This window comes from Teleopsis dalmanni, chromosome 2 (genome assembly GCF_002237135.1).
Source record: "Teleopsis dalmanni isolate 2A chromosome 2, ASM223713v2, whole genome shotgun sequence".
Lineage (NCBI taxonomy): Eukaryota > Metazoa > Arthropoda > Insecta > Diptera > Diopsidae > Teleopsis > Teleopsis dalmanni.
This window is the reverse complement of record NC_051847.1, coordinates 50162-67301: the sequence shown is the minus strand read 5'-3', so window position 1 is coordinate 67301 and position 17140 is coordinate 50162. Positions and strand designations below refer to the sequence as shown.

The following is a 17140-nucleotide window of genomic DNA, read 5'->3' as shown; positions in this document are numbered from 1 at the left end:
ACTACATTACTTTGTTTAGAAGTTTACACTGCAAACGAATCAATGAAAGTCAGATAGAGGTACTCTATGCATTTTTTGACAATTACAGGACAATTTGCATTTAATATGGTATTTTTTTAGGCAGTCTGATAATTCGGATGACATCTATTATGCCTCTAACAATTATATTTTCTTTTCTATGTAATATACAATATAATATACAAAATCAAAAAAGATACTACTGTCTTTTGGTTCCAATTACCTTAGCACTGATAGTGTAGTAATATGAAATAAACAGAACTGTATCATTAACCACTTTAATTAAACGATTTATAATTTCTATTAAATTAATAAGCTTATTTAACCTAACCGTAAAGCACAAATCTTTGGTGAAAGATACGGTTGTTACGAATTATTGTGCTTTCTTTGTTGTTAAAATTTATTTCAATATTTTGGTGTTTTCTAATGTCGGTTCTAAAAAGGCGTGTACTCAACTTTTCGTTCATTATTAATAAACTAAGACTTCCACTTCTAATGTTAAACCAATTTTAAGTTTTCTAAGCTAACCTGACTGTAAGCAGTATTTGCGGCATCATAGAACTCCTCAAGTGTCTTGTATTCTTCTTCCAAGGGCAAATCCTCAATTAGTGCAACACTGTGTATGTAGAAGAATAAACCCATAAGCACCTATATAAGCACAATTTAAAATAAAGAAAAAATTTTAAATATTTATTATTTATATGTTTTTCTGTTATACATACCAATTGTATGATTCCCCATACAGAAATGATTAAGCCACAGAGTGACAACTTTGGACCACAGATTTTCATTTTTTTATTATTTTAAGCGCAGATTATACCAAAACACGAAGTAATTTGTTTAACTAACAATTTACTTATTATATTTCACTTGTTAAATTTGGAAAAAATTAATTTTACAAAATTCTACTAGTGAAAATTTTCGCGACAAAAAATTTTAGTCAGGTGAAAATCATGTGACAGTTGTTGTACTCACTCGTTCGAAAAGTAGTGAAGTTAGTTGCGTTTCAAAAAATATTTGTGGAACCAAATATGAAAAGTAGCTTTAGATATGTTTATGTTGTCATGAAGGGAAAAAGTTTATTTTAATACATATAAATTTATAATAAAATAAGTATATAAATTATAAATAATAAATTTAAAATTATATATATGCAAATAAAATTGTGTATATTCAGAATTTTAATAACGAAATATTGGAATACACATTGGAAATAAAATTCTTTTTTGCTTGTCAGTCCTATTTGTGTAGCATATGTTCAATAAACAAGTTCCACAAATATAAAAACAAAACAAAGCATTTAAATCATTGTTGTAATATTTTGTATTTGGCAAATATTTTAGTTGCTTAAAATTAATTGTTGAATAATAAATATATATAAATTTTGTGTGATGACGGAACAAAATATATATCATGAACGTCAATCACGCCAACTATGCTGTTTGCATGCACTAAACAATTTGTTCCAAGGTAATCAAATTATTAATAATATTAATTAAAATCCATTGCTTGTAAACTGTAAATGAAAATCTATAGCCAAACAAACCTATACCAAAGAAGAATTAGATGATATATGCACAGATCTAAGTCCAGAATCTTGGCTTAATCCGCATCGCTCCTGGATTGGTTGGGGTAATTATGATGTCAACGTACTTATGAGAGCACTTAGCAAAAGAAACTGTGAAGCAGCTTGGTTCGATAAAAGAAAGTATGTTACTATATTAATAATAGTTTGTTTTTAGAAAATTCTTTAATAAATTATTGATTTTTCTTTGCATAATAGAGATCCTGCATGCATAAATCTTGACGTAGTTTTTGGTTTTATATTAAATGTGCCTTCTGATTACAAAATTGGTTTTGTAACCCTGCCACTACACAGAAGACATTGGATAGCAGTTAGAAAAATTAATGATAACTACTATAATTTAGACTCAAAATTATCACGGCCAGAATGTATAGGTAATGAAGTAGAACTATTACGATTCTTACGCTCTCAATTAAATACAAATGAACGAGAAGTGTTCGTCATATTAACAAATGAAAACGTTAAAGAAAATTGGTTAAGAGATGAAGAGGTCGCTGAGAGTTAATCAATAAATCTATTTAAAAAAAGCAATATTCGTTATAAAAGATCTGGTATTCAATACCCGATTTTATAATCAACTATTTGGTTTGTGAAATTGCCATTAATAAATTTTTCGTACAAATATTTTGTATATGTTAATTTTTTTTAAAAAGCACCTGTTCTTATTTATTTGTTATTTATATATATTGACACTGAAACAATAAGACATTCATAAAGATTTAATAAATAAAATCATGAATAAAAATTATATATGAAATACAATTTATTTGTTGTAATATAAAAATAAAGTTTATATAAAAGCTATGATGTAGCGAAGAGATATAAGGGATCTATATTAAACCTTTCTTTAGCACCAAATAGTTTTCAATGCAAATAAATTTACTGCAAAAACTGTTAACCTTTTCTGTGCAGTCGTATAAAATACCGCAATAATGAGCTAAGGCTCTTCTTTGGGTAATGATAGAGGAACCTGTTATACACATACAAAGCAATAGGACGTAGTATTATTGTTGTTGTTGTGGTAGCCTGTAGGGAACAGCTTGCGTGATCTCTTTCGGAGGTGCTGAACGGCACTTGGTTAATGAGATTGACGAGTGGCTCCGGGCTGTTCTTGAAACCACATCGTATTGTGATTTGTTTCAGTATAAGCACCCCTTTTTTGCGGGCGCTAAAAACAACATCCAATCATGCTAAAATGCAGCTCCGCAGGTTTCAGCCATCCATTTAGCCATAAGCTACATAGCTACTCGTCACAGATAAATATATTAATACCCAATGTGTGCCCCAAATAAACTCTTCATGATGTCGCCTCGATTCAGGCTAGTTTCAACTAAATTTCGTCCAGCCGTCATTCAATCCATATCCTAAACAAACGCTCTTTTCTCACTTATCTACTTATTTATATTTTGTATTTAAATTTTAATGATTCTAAATAAAACGTTAAAAGAAACTAATCAAAACTCAAAAATTGGTCAAAAATAAAGATACTCATGAAGACCCATAGATCGGCACGGTATAAAAATACATCAATTCTACCAGGCTTTCAATATTAAAAAATCTGGGAAATCCTACAAACGGAGCAATTATTCCAGCTTTGGGAAATATAATATCAAACTTATACATCTAAAGTGAAAAAGAATTATAAAAGGGTGAAGGTTCTGAAATCAAAATAAAACCATTTAACATACTAATAATAACTACTAACTGACTATTAATAATAAATACTAGTAATCAACTAAGTTTCAAAGCACTGAACGCGGTATCGTAAGTATTAAAGTAAATCATTTCTCAAGTCATAAGAAAAAATAAAAGTATCGAAGTATACCAACTATTAAAAACCACTCAATATACTATATCAATATTATACAAGGTTTCACAATTTATACCAAAACCAAATTACACAAACAAAGCAATATGATAGAGCATAAACAATACATTGTAGTAGATAAAAAAATAATAATGTTATATAAATTTTTATAATATAATTATAATAATATAGTTATAAAATTATATATCATAGCATCGCCTTTAAGTTATTTGATTTCTTTCATGAAATAAATCAAAGTAAAAAAATTTTGAATATAAAAAATTGCGAAGTATACGATTTCCCAACACCTGGTATATTCTCAAGATCTAAACTAGATCTTAAAATAATGCGAAAAATTTAGAATATAAATTACTTTTTGAAGCATTGTTATAATTCTGTAATTTTATAATTTTATAAAACAGTCATACTAAGTAATTTTCATTTAAATATATATCTTGAACTTAAGCAGATCTGATTAAAAAATTGAATGTTCAGATGTTTTTAATAATATTGCAAATATGTCATCCTAAAATAAGTATATTTCCAAATCTAAAAAATCATTTTTGTTTTTAAATATACATATTTTTAACAATCATCATACTTTAGTATAAAAAGTGAAAGTAATAGTTTGAAAATGAATAATGATTTCAAATGGCAATGTTTAAGTAGTTCTCTATAATTAACCCTTTTTTAATGATATTACAGCCCACAAACAGTAATTTATCATATTATTATTTATTGACCATTGACTTTTGAAATAGTGTGATAATATCTCTAGCTCCTTTGCATTGCATGTATAGGATTATGATAACAGATGTCACTTAACTACAAAAAATATTGAAGCTATTGTTGTGTGTTTATTTTTGTATTAACAATAATGGTCTTTCCGTACAATCATAGGTAATATTTAATAATAAAATAATTAGTTAGATTTCTATTTAATGCCTATGACCTCGACTAAAAAGGTTCCAAGAATAGCAGATGTGAATAAATTATTATGAAACGAACATGTCTACCTGTTGAAAATATTAAATTTAATATACCTAATTCTATATATTCAAACAAATAGGTCTTTAAGTTAACAAATTCATATTACTTCATTTTAATCTTAAGTGATTTATTTAAATTCTGCAAATTATGTTGTCATAAACCGTTCGACACTATGTTGTGATACCGTTCTACACTCCTAATACAGTATGACCATTCATTTTACTAAGAATTACATATGTATTTATGAATATATAGTATTACGAATATACAATTTATGAGCAACCGATCAAAACTGATGAATTAGAAAAATTACAAGGTTACTAGGTAATTAATAGATTTATAGTTGTGACTTAGGTTAACTAAGATACAAACAATAGACTTTTATTGTCAAATTAAATACACTAATAAGTATATCCGTATATCATATATCTATAATATATCAATACGGTATTCCAAAACAGTTATAAATCTGAGGGAAACAGTAATGGTACTTTTTTTAATAATGCATAATTCTTCATATATATTATATTATTATCTACAAAAACTGTTTACATTTGTAGATATTAAGTTTGGGTATTAAAAATTATTCAGATTATTACACACATATTACCTAGGTTTCAAAAAATTACAGAGATGAATATAAATTTAATTTTAATGTCCGTTTTGACAAAAGAAACTATATTCTTAATATAATCTATTAATTTCAATAGAGAGGTATTTCGAATAGTATTAAATTACAACAAAAAAATGTTATAGATGAATTTAAAAAATTATGTTACTGTTCTTCTACGTAAATTTTACAATAGTTCTTCATTAAAAAATTAAATTCCTCTCTAAAAGTCCATATATGACAACAAATTCAAAAATGATATTTCACAATTATATATTTTGCAAGAACCACTTCTTTCTCCTACTGCTGCTGCCTCCACATAATCTGTACTTTCTGGGGTTTCCAAATCCAATGAACTTTTTGGACTAAAAAAAAAAATTTATTTAATACAACTACTTATACAGATGATAACTCCCAGATTTTTGTCTCACCTCAAAAATATATGCACTAATTCAGCATAAAGTTCATACTTAGAAAACTTTACCGAATTTCCTTCACAAATAATACGAAGTAAACATTCTTTTCCATTGAAACCATAACTATATCTTATTGTATAAATAAAATATTTAAGATATTAACAATATCATCTCACCTATCTATTTTTTTTTCTATATAATTATATGCAGTCCAACGCAAAGAGGATCGTTTTAAGGAGTTTTGTCGTGCATTTATTAGATCTGGTGTATACTCTGGCCAAAAGGGGTTTTCACGAAATACCGTAGCATTATAGGGTAACCAAAACTCAGCTTTAATGAGATAGCCTGAAGTTAGTGACTCATATGTTAGGTCAGTTGGAATACCGAGACCAATAATAAACTGTAATTTAAAATTGAAGCTTTATATTTTGTTAATTTTTCGGACATCGATCCAATATATAAATACCATATATAAATTACATTGATGTTAGCTATACGCCAACTTACAATATTATTAAGTATATTATTTTTAACGGATTTATTTTAACTTCTTTTTTTCTTTAATTTAATTTTTATTTGAACAAATTTTTTGTTATGTTTTATAAATTTATTAAATATTCATTTATAAGTCTTATGGCCGATTTATGATACAGTAGAATATATTAAGTGCGTCACTATGTATAGTTCTACATTTTTATCAAAGATCAAGAGGTAGCATTCTGGTATCAAGCATTTTTTCTTGCTAATAGTGTACTTGGTTGCTTAAATTAAATAAAATTATAATCATTTTTTAAACTTAATCATAGTTTTTTTATGCACAGAATATGATTTGAAAGACATTGGCGTTCAGTAACGATGTTATATCATATAAAATGTTATAAATATAAAAAAACTAATATCAGTTAAAATAACCGAAATCGAACCTATATACACCATTGTGCCTTTCTCTATTGTTAAAATTGAGACTACTAATTCCAGCTTTTTAATTATTAATAAATTTATAGTGTAATATCATTTTCTCAAATCCAAAAGTTAAGTAAATCTTGATAAAATTCGACAGATGTTTATTCAACGAAATAGTTCATTAGAAATTTGTATTACAATATCTGATGACTTAATTCACTCTACTTCCAAAGTACCTGATGCCTTGTAGGTGCTTGTCTCGGAAATATTAAAAACCGTTTGCGTCTTGATTCATAATCACTGGAAGCCAATGCAATATATAAACTTAGAAGTCCGTAAACGTATAAGAATAATTTTAAACTAAACATTTTCTCGTTTGAGTTACAACTAATTTCAACCATCAATCTAAACTTCAGAAATGGTAAAAATATTGCTTCCTTCTTTCAAGAATTTCAATTAGTGGCAATTATATGAAATGGATAACTGCGAAAATTCTGGTAACAATTACGATATGAAAGTTAAGTTTATGTTGAACTCATTTAACTCTTCATTTAAATAAATATTTTAGGTTCAGATGCATGTAGGTTGTCCAATTAACATCCTTCTTACTGTAAATTAAAAGAATATGTTATATCTGCTATATCTTGCCATTACATGTGATTAACGTAACGATATTGATATTGAAAATATAAGGTACTAAATATAACAATACATTACCAAAAGTTTTAGTAATGTATTACCATTATTTAATAAAAAAAATTTAAAAATCTGTAAATTAATAATGGCAATGATTACACATAATTAAAAGAACTTGAAGTCATTTAATCTTTAGTGTATATCATTATATCTAACTAATCTTCTTGAAATTACAATTTCTTAAAAAATTTAGGATATATCTGCTATATATATATATATATACAGTCAAACTTCCATAACTTGAAATCCAATTTTGCAAAAAAAAAAGTTTGACTTATGGAGACTTCGAGTATTTTTTTTTTATTTTTGAAAGAAACTAGAATTACATTTTATTTGCAATCAAATAAAGTACAAAAGTTATAATAAAGTAAAATCTTTTGAAATTAGGGTTTGGGACTTTAATTTTTTTCTTATTTTCAGTGAAGAGATATTTTACTTTATTCATACTCTAATAGTGATCATCAGTTGTAGTATCATTCGTTCGCAAATATAAATTCAGAATTTTGAATGAGTCTTCTACTTCATTCTTAGAAGGCTGATGAACAATTACATCCACCGAACCCTCATCATCACTTTCCGATGTGCTTAGAATTGGATCCAGTAATTTGGAGTTATAGTGCTCCATTTTTATAACATGCTTAGTTTAATGTAACGTAATAACCGCTGTGACTAAGTAACCATAAATCACTTTGTTTTCTTTGTCACAGTAATAGAAATTCCGATCTATATCTTTCTTTAACATTTAAAAACTTTCGATGCATTTTTTTTTCATAGACTTTAAGACCATGTTTATTTGCCTTGGTTAGATCCCACGTTCCAACGCCATATGTGGCTGTTGATTAAACAGTATTGTAATGACAAGAGTTGTTACATAGGTACTTATATCTAACTGATTTTATTCCTCGAATATCGAAACTAAAATTTCGATTTCGATGATGAAAATTGTAAATTAGGTACTTATTCCCCTTCAATCTTATTGCTCTTTGTTTTCTCAAGAAAGTATTTTTAATAAATAATTTTAACTGCATAATTTTAATTATATTTAATAACTTTTTGATTTTGGATACTATTACTATTCGTACACATATTCATTTTGAAGGATGGTGTTAAAATCTGTCATCGATTTATATATCATCACTTATAAAAGTAAGTGCCTTTAGCAGTAAGATTTTACCCAGTAACATCAGTCTTGTGAGAGTCAAGCGACATATGGTTACTTAAATTATTAGTTTTATGCATAAATTATTCTTAATTGGTAAGTAAATCTGTCAGAATACATAAGGAACTGAGAAACCCATTAGGACTGAAAAATTAGTATATATCACATGTGTGTAATCAAGGCTTTTTATATGTAAAGAAAGTCTTCGTCTTTTACGGAAACAATATTTGCAATTAATTCCTCGGTATTATCAGTATATATGATCTTTAAGTATTATTTATGGTTTATGTTTCATCAAGTTGGATATATTAGGCGTTCAGCAATTACAATGGATATTATCTATCGGCTTTCTAACAGCAATTTAATCACTTTTACCGACATTTTTTCAAAATCTGGCAACTTGAATTACTAATTTCATTTTTAATTAGCTTACATGAAATATTCTTGATATGTAAATCAATTGGACAATATATGGTATATCAATGAAGTACAGAATTTAATTATTAATAGGACTTTCAAATAAATGTGATTTGCTTTATTTGTTGTAGATACAAGGAAAATTTGGAGCCCTTCGTTTCATTTTAACTTATTTAGCAAAATGCAAAGATCAATCAGACACCAATTAAGATAAATTATATCTTAGGACTACAATCCCTAATAGTATATATTTTTTTTCTATCGCTCTATGCTTCAATTAGAGCGATAGTTAAAGATACATTTGTGTATTTGTTATTGTCAAGGAATTAAAAATACATAACAAAAATTGTGAGGGATTTTTCCAGCCGATTAATAAACTACTATTATAACCATAATATCAAGAATTTAATAATTGCAACTTTTCAGCTTTCATAGTAAATACTATTGTATTATTGAAAAATTATATACAGACCATTTATTATTTTTACTAATCTCTAATAATCTATAATCTATAATTTACTAATATCTCTAATAATCTATATAAAATTCATGCAAAAATAATATCCTTAAGTAATAAAACGTATTTTCACCGATATTATGTCTAAGGGAATAATAGAATTAAAAATCATTTAGGTAGGATATGGGATTTTTACCTATTTATTTCTCTAGTCACTAAATACTATCTCAATTAAACAAAATTCTACTTGCATAGAGTAGGTATAAAAGTTCGTTATTAAAAAACGAAACGGGTACCTAAGTCATAAATGTATATTTAAAAAAACATGTTTCAATGCTCGAAACTTAAATAGAAAATCTATGTATTTTTAATATATTCTTATCAACCGTTTTAAGAACCTGAATTATAGTGAATTTTATAAAAGGTCATTTAAGTATTCACGAATGAAGGCTCCTACCTGAAAAATGGAGTGAATAAATTTAAAACAAACTCTTAAGATCACTACTAAATTCATACTTATAAAAAGAGTAAACTGAAATTATATCCATCATTCGTTATCTCAATTTTATTGTGTAACATACCATTTAAGGTTACAATAATATCAGAAATTTACTTTGACTATAATGGAGTTAGAACAAGAATACAACTTGTTATGTGAAATTTCAACTGGAAGATCGCAAAAGCACATGAGAGAAAAAAGTCCAACAGTTGAAATTAATTATGAAAAAGTTCAACCAGTTATCAAACCAAAAGTTAGAGTAGCACATAAGCCGAAATATATAATACCAGACACCATTGCAGAAACCAGATGCCAGACGCAATCGATTGATACTAAGAACGAAGTTTTTATAAAAAACATGGATAAAACAGTCACAGATCAAATAAAACGAAATACTCCACCGAATGTTAACGATGAAAAGCCATCAAGTTCAGAAGGTTATGGTAAACGAAAAAGGGATAATCGAAGTGCAAGTCCGGATCCCCATAAACAATCAATAGCTTCCGAAGATAATAAGGAAAATGTGTACAAAAAAGCCAAACTACAAAGAGATTCTGTTAAATACAAAATATGTTCAAATTTCAAAAATATGGCTACTGCTCAGAAATCCAGGAAACCTTTAGAAGCTTTGACAGTAACAATGAATCCAAGAATAATGGCAATTTTAAATGCATCCATTGGAAGATCAAAATCAAAAGTGAAAATACGACCTTATAGTAATTACTCAAACAATGATAAATCTTAAATTACATTTAAAATTAATATTTATTATTTATATATTTTATTAAAAAAAATTAGAAAAAAAAATAAAATCTATAAATAAAATTAATTTTTTAAGCGTTTTTTTACCGAGTTTTAAAGTTTTATGATGATATTCTATGATATCATTCTTCTGTTAAAGTAACTCAACTGAACCCATTTTTTCCACCCACTTTACGTAAAAGTCATAAGTAAAGTGGGTGGAAAAGTCAACAATACATATATTATATAACATATGTATTGTTGTCCTGAATATTATTGCAGGAATGAGAACTTAAGATAAAGATCCATTTATCATTTAATTGACTACATCTGAATATACTCTAAATTGGAGAAGAAGATTTGGCTGATAAAGTTATTATACTCTCCAATGATATATATTTTTTAACAAAATCTCGACTTTAAAAACAAACACAATTTTGACAAAACTAAATAATAAAGAATATCTGGAAATTATCGATTATCTTAACTCCCGAAGAGACAAGAAAGCAAGACCTAAAGGCTATTTAGTATGATGAAAACTTGATATCACGTTATTAATTACACATGGTTTGTCGCAGTTCTGCTCTGAAATCAGATATGTACTTATTGCTCTATAAAATAAAATATTTTGGATAAAGCGCAAGATTTGGCAAAACTCTTGAGTTCAATAAATATATTCTTTCTTATATTTTCTTATATTTTTCTTATATTTCTTATATTTATTGAACTCAAGAGTTTTGCCAAATCTTGCGCTTTATCCAAAATATTTTATTTTATAGAGCAATAAGTACATATCTGATTTCAGAGCAGAACTGCGACAAACCATGTGTAATTAATAACGTGATATCAAGTTTTCATCATACCTTTAGGATCTGAATGATGTAGATGATATCGTGCTAGCGTTTTAAATTCAAATTTAGCATATGAAGTCAAAACTAAATCAGTTACAATTAGATTCTATTAATACCAGATAAAAATTAACATAAATAATACTTAGTCGTAACTTTATTCTTTTTTTCTATCACAGATCTTAAAAATTCATTAAGCTTGTGTAGTAACTAACCTTTTAACTAGATTGCGCTAAGGAAAGACATAACTAACCAGATACAAAAATAACGACCCGCATTACCTGATAAGTTCTAAATGCAAATAAATTAGTACAGCCACCAGCTTTGGATTTTTACTAGATTCGTCTTTGCTATATTATGGCTTAGCAATATAGATTGTCAGAACAGAAACAAAACTTAAATAAAAGTTTTTTTGTTGATAGTTGTTTGAGAAATACTTAGAAAATATGGGCTAAGACTGATGTTAAGACTGACATGAACCCCTAAGATACTTAACTGTATATAACCGCAAAAACACGATTCGAAACAAAGCAGCCAAAGACAACTAACAAAAATAACTAGAAAAGTAATGTAAAAGCCTTAAAGTTATAGTAGTACTGAGATATAATAGCGTATGCAGTTCAATCTAATATGGGATTTGTTCACACAAATAGTTGTTATTTAAATTTTGTAGGGCTCTGTAGTATATTTTCTGTACGTATATATCTGAAGTTTTCCTGTTATATATTGCATGATCCGTGGTTTTAAAACCAAGATTTTCATGACTGAAAAGATCTTCTTGAGGGACTGTATTAAATAGTTATGACTATAAATTAATATACTTCGCTCGCCAAACCCCGTTATATTCATACGTACTCTTTCATATTCAACAATATGTATTAATATATTTATGTACAAAATTATAGAACTCTGCCAACCCTCGCTCGCCAAACCCCGTTATATTCATACGTACTCTTTCATATTCAACAATATGTATTTACTTTTAACATTCCCTAGAAGAGACTTCAAATTTCATTCTAGTTTTGAAGTATTTAAAAAAATTTGATGTCTCTTCTGGAGAATTTTAAGAGCACGTACATATTGTTTACTATGTAAGAGTTTGTACCATATATATATATATAAAGTTTGTCCTTCTTCATGCAATCCCAACCTTAAACATAGGCATTTAATGTTATTCTTTTGAAACAAATTACATTGTATTTTACCATTTTGTTTAAGTTATTCCTCTAATAAATGCTTTACACGTTTTCATTTTCTTGTATTTTCAATTGTTTTTAAACCCAAATATTAGATATGTTTAGAGGCACATTAAAATACGATCTTAACATTTATGTATGATTACAGTCTTTACGCAAAGACGTTCTTTCCTTTTGGCATCAGTGAAATTAAGACGTAAACGACGTATTATTTATTTTTTCTTATATATTTCTAATAAATAATATTAACTTCACTAGCAGCATGATGACACCACACATTATTTTTTTTTATAGTAGAGAAAAACATCAATGCACCGCAATGCGGGCATGATGACGTCATGAAATAAAAATACACCGGCACATTATACTTTTTTTTGATAATAGTAAGATATTGCTATAAATACATTCATATATGAAATATTGTAATATTTACTTTCAATTTTATAATGATAAATACAACTATTTAAGTAAAATAAAAACACAAGGATTGTTACATTGAATGAGCATTATTTTTATTTTTTAAGTTTGCTATGTCTTAAGTAGATTACAAGTAATACGTTATATATGAAACACATAATATTCACTGTATACATTATGCATTAATATATGCTAAATTAAATATTTAAAATAAGGAAGCAAAATTCACATGAAATTATTAATACCAATCTTTTATATATGTTTAATTTGATTTACTTATATTATAACTTATGTATGAATAAAACTACGAAGCACTCAAATTTATACAAACTTGATTTACTTGAAAGTTTTGTTACATATATTCATCTAAAAATAATACATAATAAGCGAAGATACTTTACACAATACTAGGAGAAATTTAATTGGTAATAAACTAACAGCTAATTAAAAATACTTATTAATTAATAAATAATAACATAAAAGATGCCATATTTTGAATTTGAATGAAAGTGAGTTCAAGATATAGGTAAAAATAAATAATATCGAAGAGTGCTCAAAATGTTAAGACAATCTAAAAAAAAAGAGATGAATTGCAGAAAAAATTTTAAGGAGTGAGGAATGTAATTAATTATTCAATTATATTCGAAATAAAAATGTGAGAATGTTATTAACTAAAATGAAGAAATTCTCAAAATTACATTGAAAATTTGTAATGTTAGTACAGTACTGTAGATATGAAATTTAAAATGGAGCAGGCGAAATACAAATTTATGAGATGATGAAAATGAACTAAACCATGTGAACACTGATACCTTTACAAAAAATAATTATACCGATCTCTCGTTCGTATATGCAAAAAAAAAACATATCAAGGTTGGTAAATCTTTTTAATGAGAACAGTGTGAAATATTTATCCCCGAGGTTGACTACTCCATATACATTTTAAATGAAAATAAATGCTTTTTATTATGACTAAAGGTGTTTTGTGTTAAAAAAAATTTTTGTCCCATTTATCGATATTATAGATTATATACTTAATTTTTGTACTGCGTACCACAATTATTAACTGCGTAAATACTTTATTAGTTAAAGCAGAAAGTTAAGTGCTATTTTTCTCTATTAAAAAAACGTATTTAGATAAAATTTCCACGGAATATAAAAAAGTAGAAAGTTTAAACAAAAACATATTATTACGCCTTAGATGAATTATAAAAATAATTACGTTACTGTGCAACGAAAAATAATAGTTAAGTTCTCCTCTGTTAGAATTAGTACTAAAGTCATAGAAGTATTAGTGATCGAGAAAAATTTCTCTATAAGCCGCCAAGATTAACTATACAAATTTTGCCGAATAACTAATTTTTAATTCTGTTCCGGTCTAATGGTTTATGTATATCTAAACGATAGATTAATGTAAATAAAGTCCAGCGCAACGTAATCATACATACCCACATTTTATAATTAAATGTTAACGATTACCAACTGCATTAAGCTTGACGCTAATGGTTTTACTGATTTTCCTTATGGAATTCTTCCATACATAGCTTACAACTCCACGAACCTTCAGGTGGTGTTATCAATGGCGGTGACAAACAATACATATGATAACCACGATCGCAGTCATCACAAAATAATAACTGATCATCATTATCAGAGGTGCCACATATCGAACAGTATTTGCATTCAATACATTGCCAACGATATCTCTTCACTGAAATAATCATGTTCGGTGTGAATTGTAAGCAAGTAGGATGTCCAGAACGACCACAATCTGAACATGATACCAGCTCTTCGGGTAGATTTGTTTTTTTATTTTCACGTTGATCGCCTAAACAAAAATCACAATACGGTGATGGTTGCGCTATTTCACGATCAGCACGTAATTTATTCTTAGGTTCCTTTTTGGGACTTGCGTTAATGGCGGGTGTAATTGCACCTGCAAGAGTTGCCGGAGCAACAGGTGATGTTGCACTAGTACTAGCCAATGATGTAGCATCATTTGAAGCACCAGTATCACTGGTTGATTTATCAAGTGTAGACAAATGCGGCACTACTGTGGTCGGTACACCCAGTAATGATTGAGATGTCTCGTCATGCGTGGCAATCGGTGAAGCTGAATTTGAATTGCTAGCAACTATAGGTGGAACATGTGCGGCTGCAGCAGCTGCTGCAGATGCCGCTGCCACTGCAGTATTATTCCCACCACGTCGTCGACGTCCATCAACAACTTCACCATCAGGACCAGTTGTGCGTCGGCGTGCTAAATATAAATTATATTCAATTATTAAATTAATTTTAATATATATGAAAGCGAGATTTACCTTTACGTCCACGTTTTGGGGTACCATCCAAAGTAGTATTTACTCTTCGCGAACGTGATCCACGTTTACGTTTGCCACGACTACTGTATGATTCATCGAAATCGTTATCTGATTCAAAATCTTCTTCGAAGTCATCTACATGATGATAATGTGATATATCCATATCTTCGTGGAACCACTCTTTCTCAGCATTTGGATGTGAGTCTTTACTATCATTGTCACCCGAAGCGCTCATTGAATTTCCATCTGCAGCTGCGATAGCTATAAGAACATAATATGAACAAAATCTTATAGGAATTTAAATAGGAATTTGAATTAAAAACTGAATTGTGTGGATCTTGCTGTAAGAATAAGTTAGCACTAGCTCTGATAGTTATACAGATTATGCAGCATAATTATTGCACTATATATATGCTTAAAGTATATATATTATTGTATTTATATATTTTGCAGGACAATTGATTTAACTATTCTTTGGAGTAAATAAAAATGAACTAACCTTTTAATCATGTTTTTGTCAAAGTACATTTAGTAAAAAATGATGGACCAAAGAAATTGTTTTCAATTATATACTTAAGGATAGAGTTCTAAGAGAGTAATTAGAATTATTTTTGGAATGAAATATTAGTGTAATGGCTGCAGCTTTCGAAGTGTAATAGGTACAGAATATTCAGGTAAAATAATCCGTAAACATTAGCGTTTAAAGTAATATTTCAAAGAAGTTGAATTAAACATTCGTGGGAATAAACAGAAATAAATAAACAATAATAAATACAGGAAATTATTTAGTCATCTATTATACACTTAAGAATATAAAGCTAAGAGAATAATTGGAATTATATTCGAAATAAAAAACTTATATAATGATTATAAACTACCATCGACAAAATGAAGTATTAACTACAAAATTCGTTGGCATCTATTGGACTATATGAAAAAGTAGTTGGAATGATAACTTAAATTTAATTCGAAGAATATTACACTGTATGTAATGGAGGCATGGGTTTACGACCATCAAATATCGATTGCAACTTTTATCGGTGTTTCGCACATATGCTATTAAGAGACGTCTTATAACAGTAGCTTAAATAAGAATAGGAAAAAGTTTCATGAGCGAACGGGTCTACAAACTTGAGCTACTTGAAATCGACAAGTATGTGTCACATATCAGTCTCATTGGGATTTCGTTCGTAAGGACCGCCTTTTAAACCGGTAAAACTATCACAGTAACAAGGACACCAAATTGATCATATTTTTCTGTAAATTAGCTTATAAATCACATAGATTAGTGCAATATATTATTTAAAAATTGTTTTATATGACTACACAAATTAAGTGCGATTTGTTTCGATATATTTATTTATGACAAGTATGTTGTCTACTAAACTACTACAAAAACGTTGGATTATTCGCAAAATGTTCAATTGAGCAACAAAATTTGTCAGATAGAGAGTCAATCTAGATTAAATTCAGTTTTACCAATCGAAAACGCCATTAATGCCCAAATTACTTGAGGATATTTGATCTACTCTTTTGTTATGTATTAGAGAAATGACGTATTAGAAAAATTTTGTAGCTCCTTATTTCTCTTTGAACCCATACGTATATGGAGAATGTCAAATAGTTTTGCTATCACCGCTAGAGAAATATCTAAAAAAAATACGTAACTAGAAAAAGTAGTAGTTGAATTTTTTAAAGGGCCGATACATATTTGTCTATAAGTAGAATGTTTCCTTTTTACTACTAAATATGTGCTTAAAAGGAAAGCATCCGAGGTTTAGTCATTCTAGACGTTATGTTCTGAATTAGTTGAGATATATTTAACCATATGGCACATTTTGAAATAATAAGCCTGCATTTTACTTAAACTGTGTAGTATATATGACTATTATATATTCACATGAATACATTCGAAGAGGTATCAAATTTAGATCCAAACTATATGCATTATTTTGTATGTAAAAAATGCGAAGTAATCATTAATCAAGAATGCAATATGAATTAGGAAAATATTGTATAATATGTATGACGGCTAAATGTAGCTGACTCAGCAAATTCTC

General features: G+C 27.8%; 4 protein-coding genes across 6 annotated transcripts; 1 reads left to right on the top strand and 3 right to left on the bottom strand.

Annotated features, from left to right (window-relative positions):
• Positions 1 to 508: 508 nt before the first annotated feature.
• On the bottom strand, positions 509 to 1001 carry LOC119682930 (ribonuclease kappa-like). Its single transcript, XM_038096502.1, has 2 exons — positions 741 to 1001; positions 509 to 666 (listed from the first exon to the last, which is right to left on the bottom strand). Exons 1-2 carry the CDS (start codon positions 807 to 809, stop codon positions 517 to 519), a joined length of 219 nt encoding a protein of 72 aa, XP_037952430.1. The 5' UTR covers positions 810 to 1001; the 3' UTR covers positions 509 to 516.
• A 359-nt stretch (positions 1002 to 1360) lies between these two features.
• Positions 1361 to 2120, top strand: LOC119680819 (josephin-like protein). Its single transcript, XM_038093814.1, has 3 exons — positions 1361 to 1488; positions 1555 to 1726; positions 1802 to 2120. The coding sequence occupies exons 1-3, from the start codon at positions 1410 to 1412 to the stop codon at positions 2106 to 2108; spliced, it is 558 nt and encodes a 185-aa protein (XP_037949742.1). The 5' UTR covers positions 1361 to 1409; the 3' UTR covers positions 2109 to 2120.
• A 3113-nt stretch (positions 2121 to 5233) lies between these two features.
• Positions 5234 to 6697, bottom strand: LOC119682853. Its single transcript, XM_038096378.1, has 4 exons — positions 6566 to 6697; positions 5603 to 5826; positions 5442 to 5549; positions 5234 to 5375 (listed from the first exon to the last, which is right to left on the bottom strand). Exons 1-4 carry the CDS (start codon positions 6695 to 6697, stop codon positions 5234 to 5236), a joined length of 606 nt encoding a protein of 201 aa, XP_037952306.1.
• A 7261-nt stretch (positions 6698 to 13958) lies between these two features.
• Positions 13959 to 15341, bottom strand: LOC119684302 (zinc finger protein DPF3-like; the record flags this gene model as incomplete). Of its 3 annotated transcripts, none has more annotated exon segments than XR_005252725.1 (3): positions 13959 to 14155; positions 14208 to 15019; positions 15081 to 15341. XR_005252725.1 is itself a non-coding variant. In XM_038098315.1 (2 exon segments), coding segments are annotated over 2 exon segments (1013 nt in total), but the record flags the coding sequence as incomplete, so codon positions are not given.
• Between the last annotated feature and the right edge of the window lie 1799 nt (positions 15342 to 17140).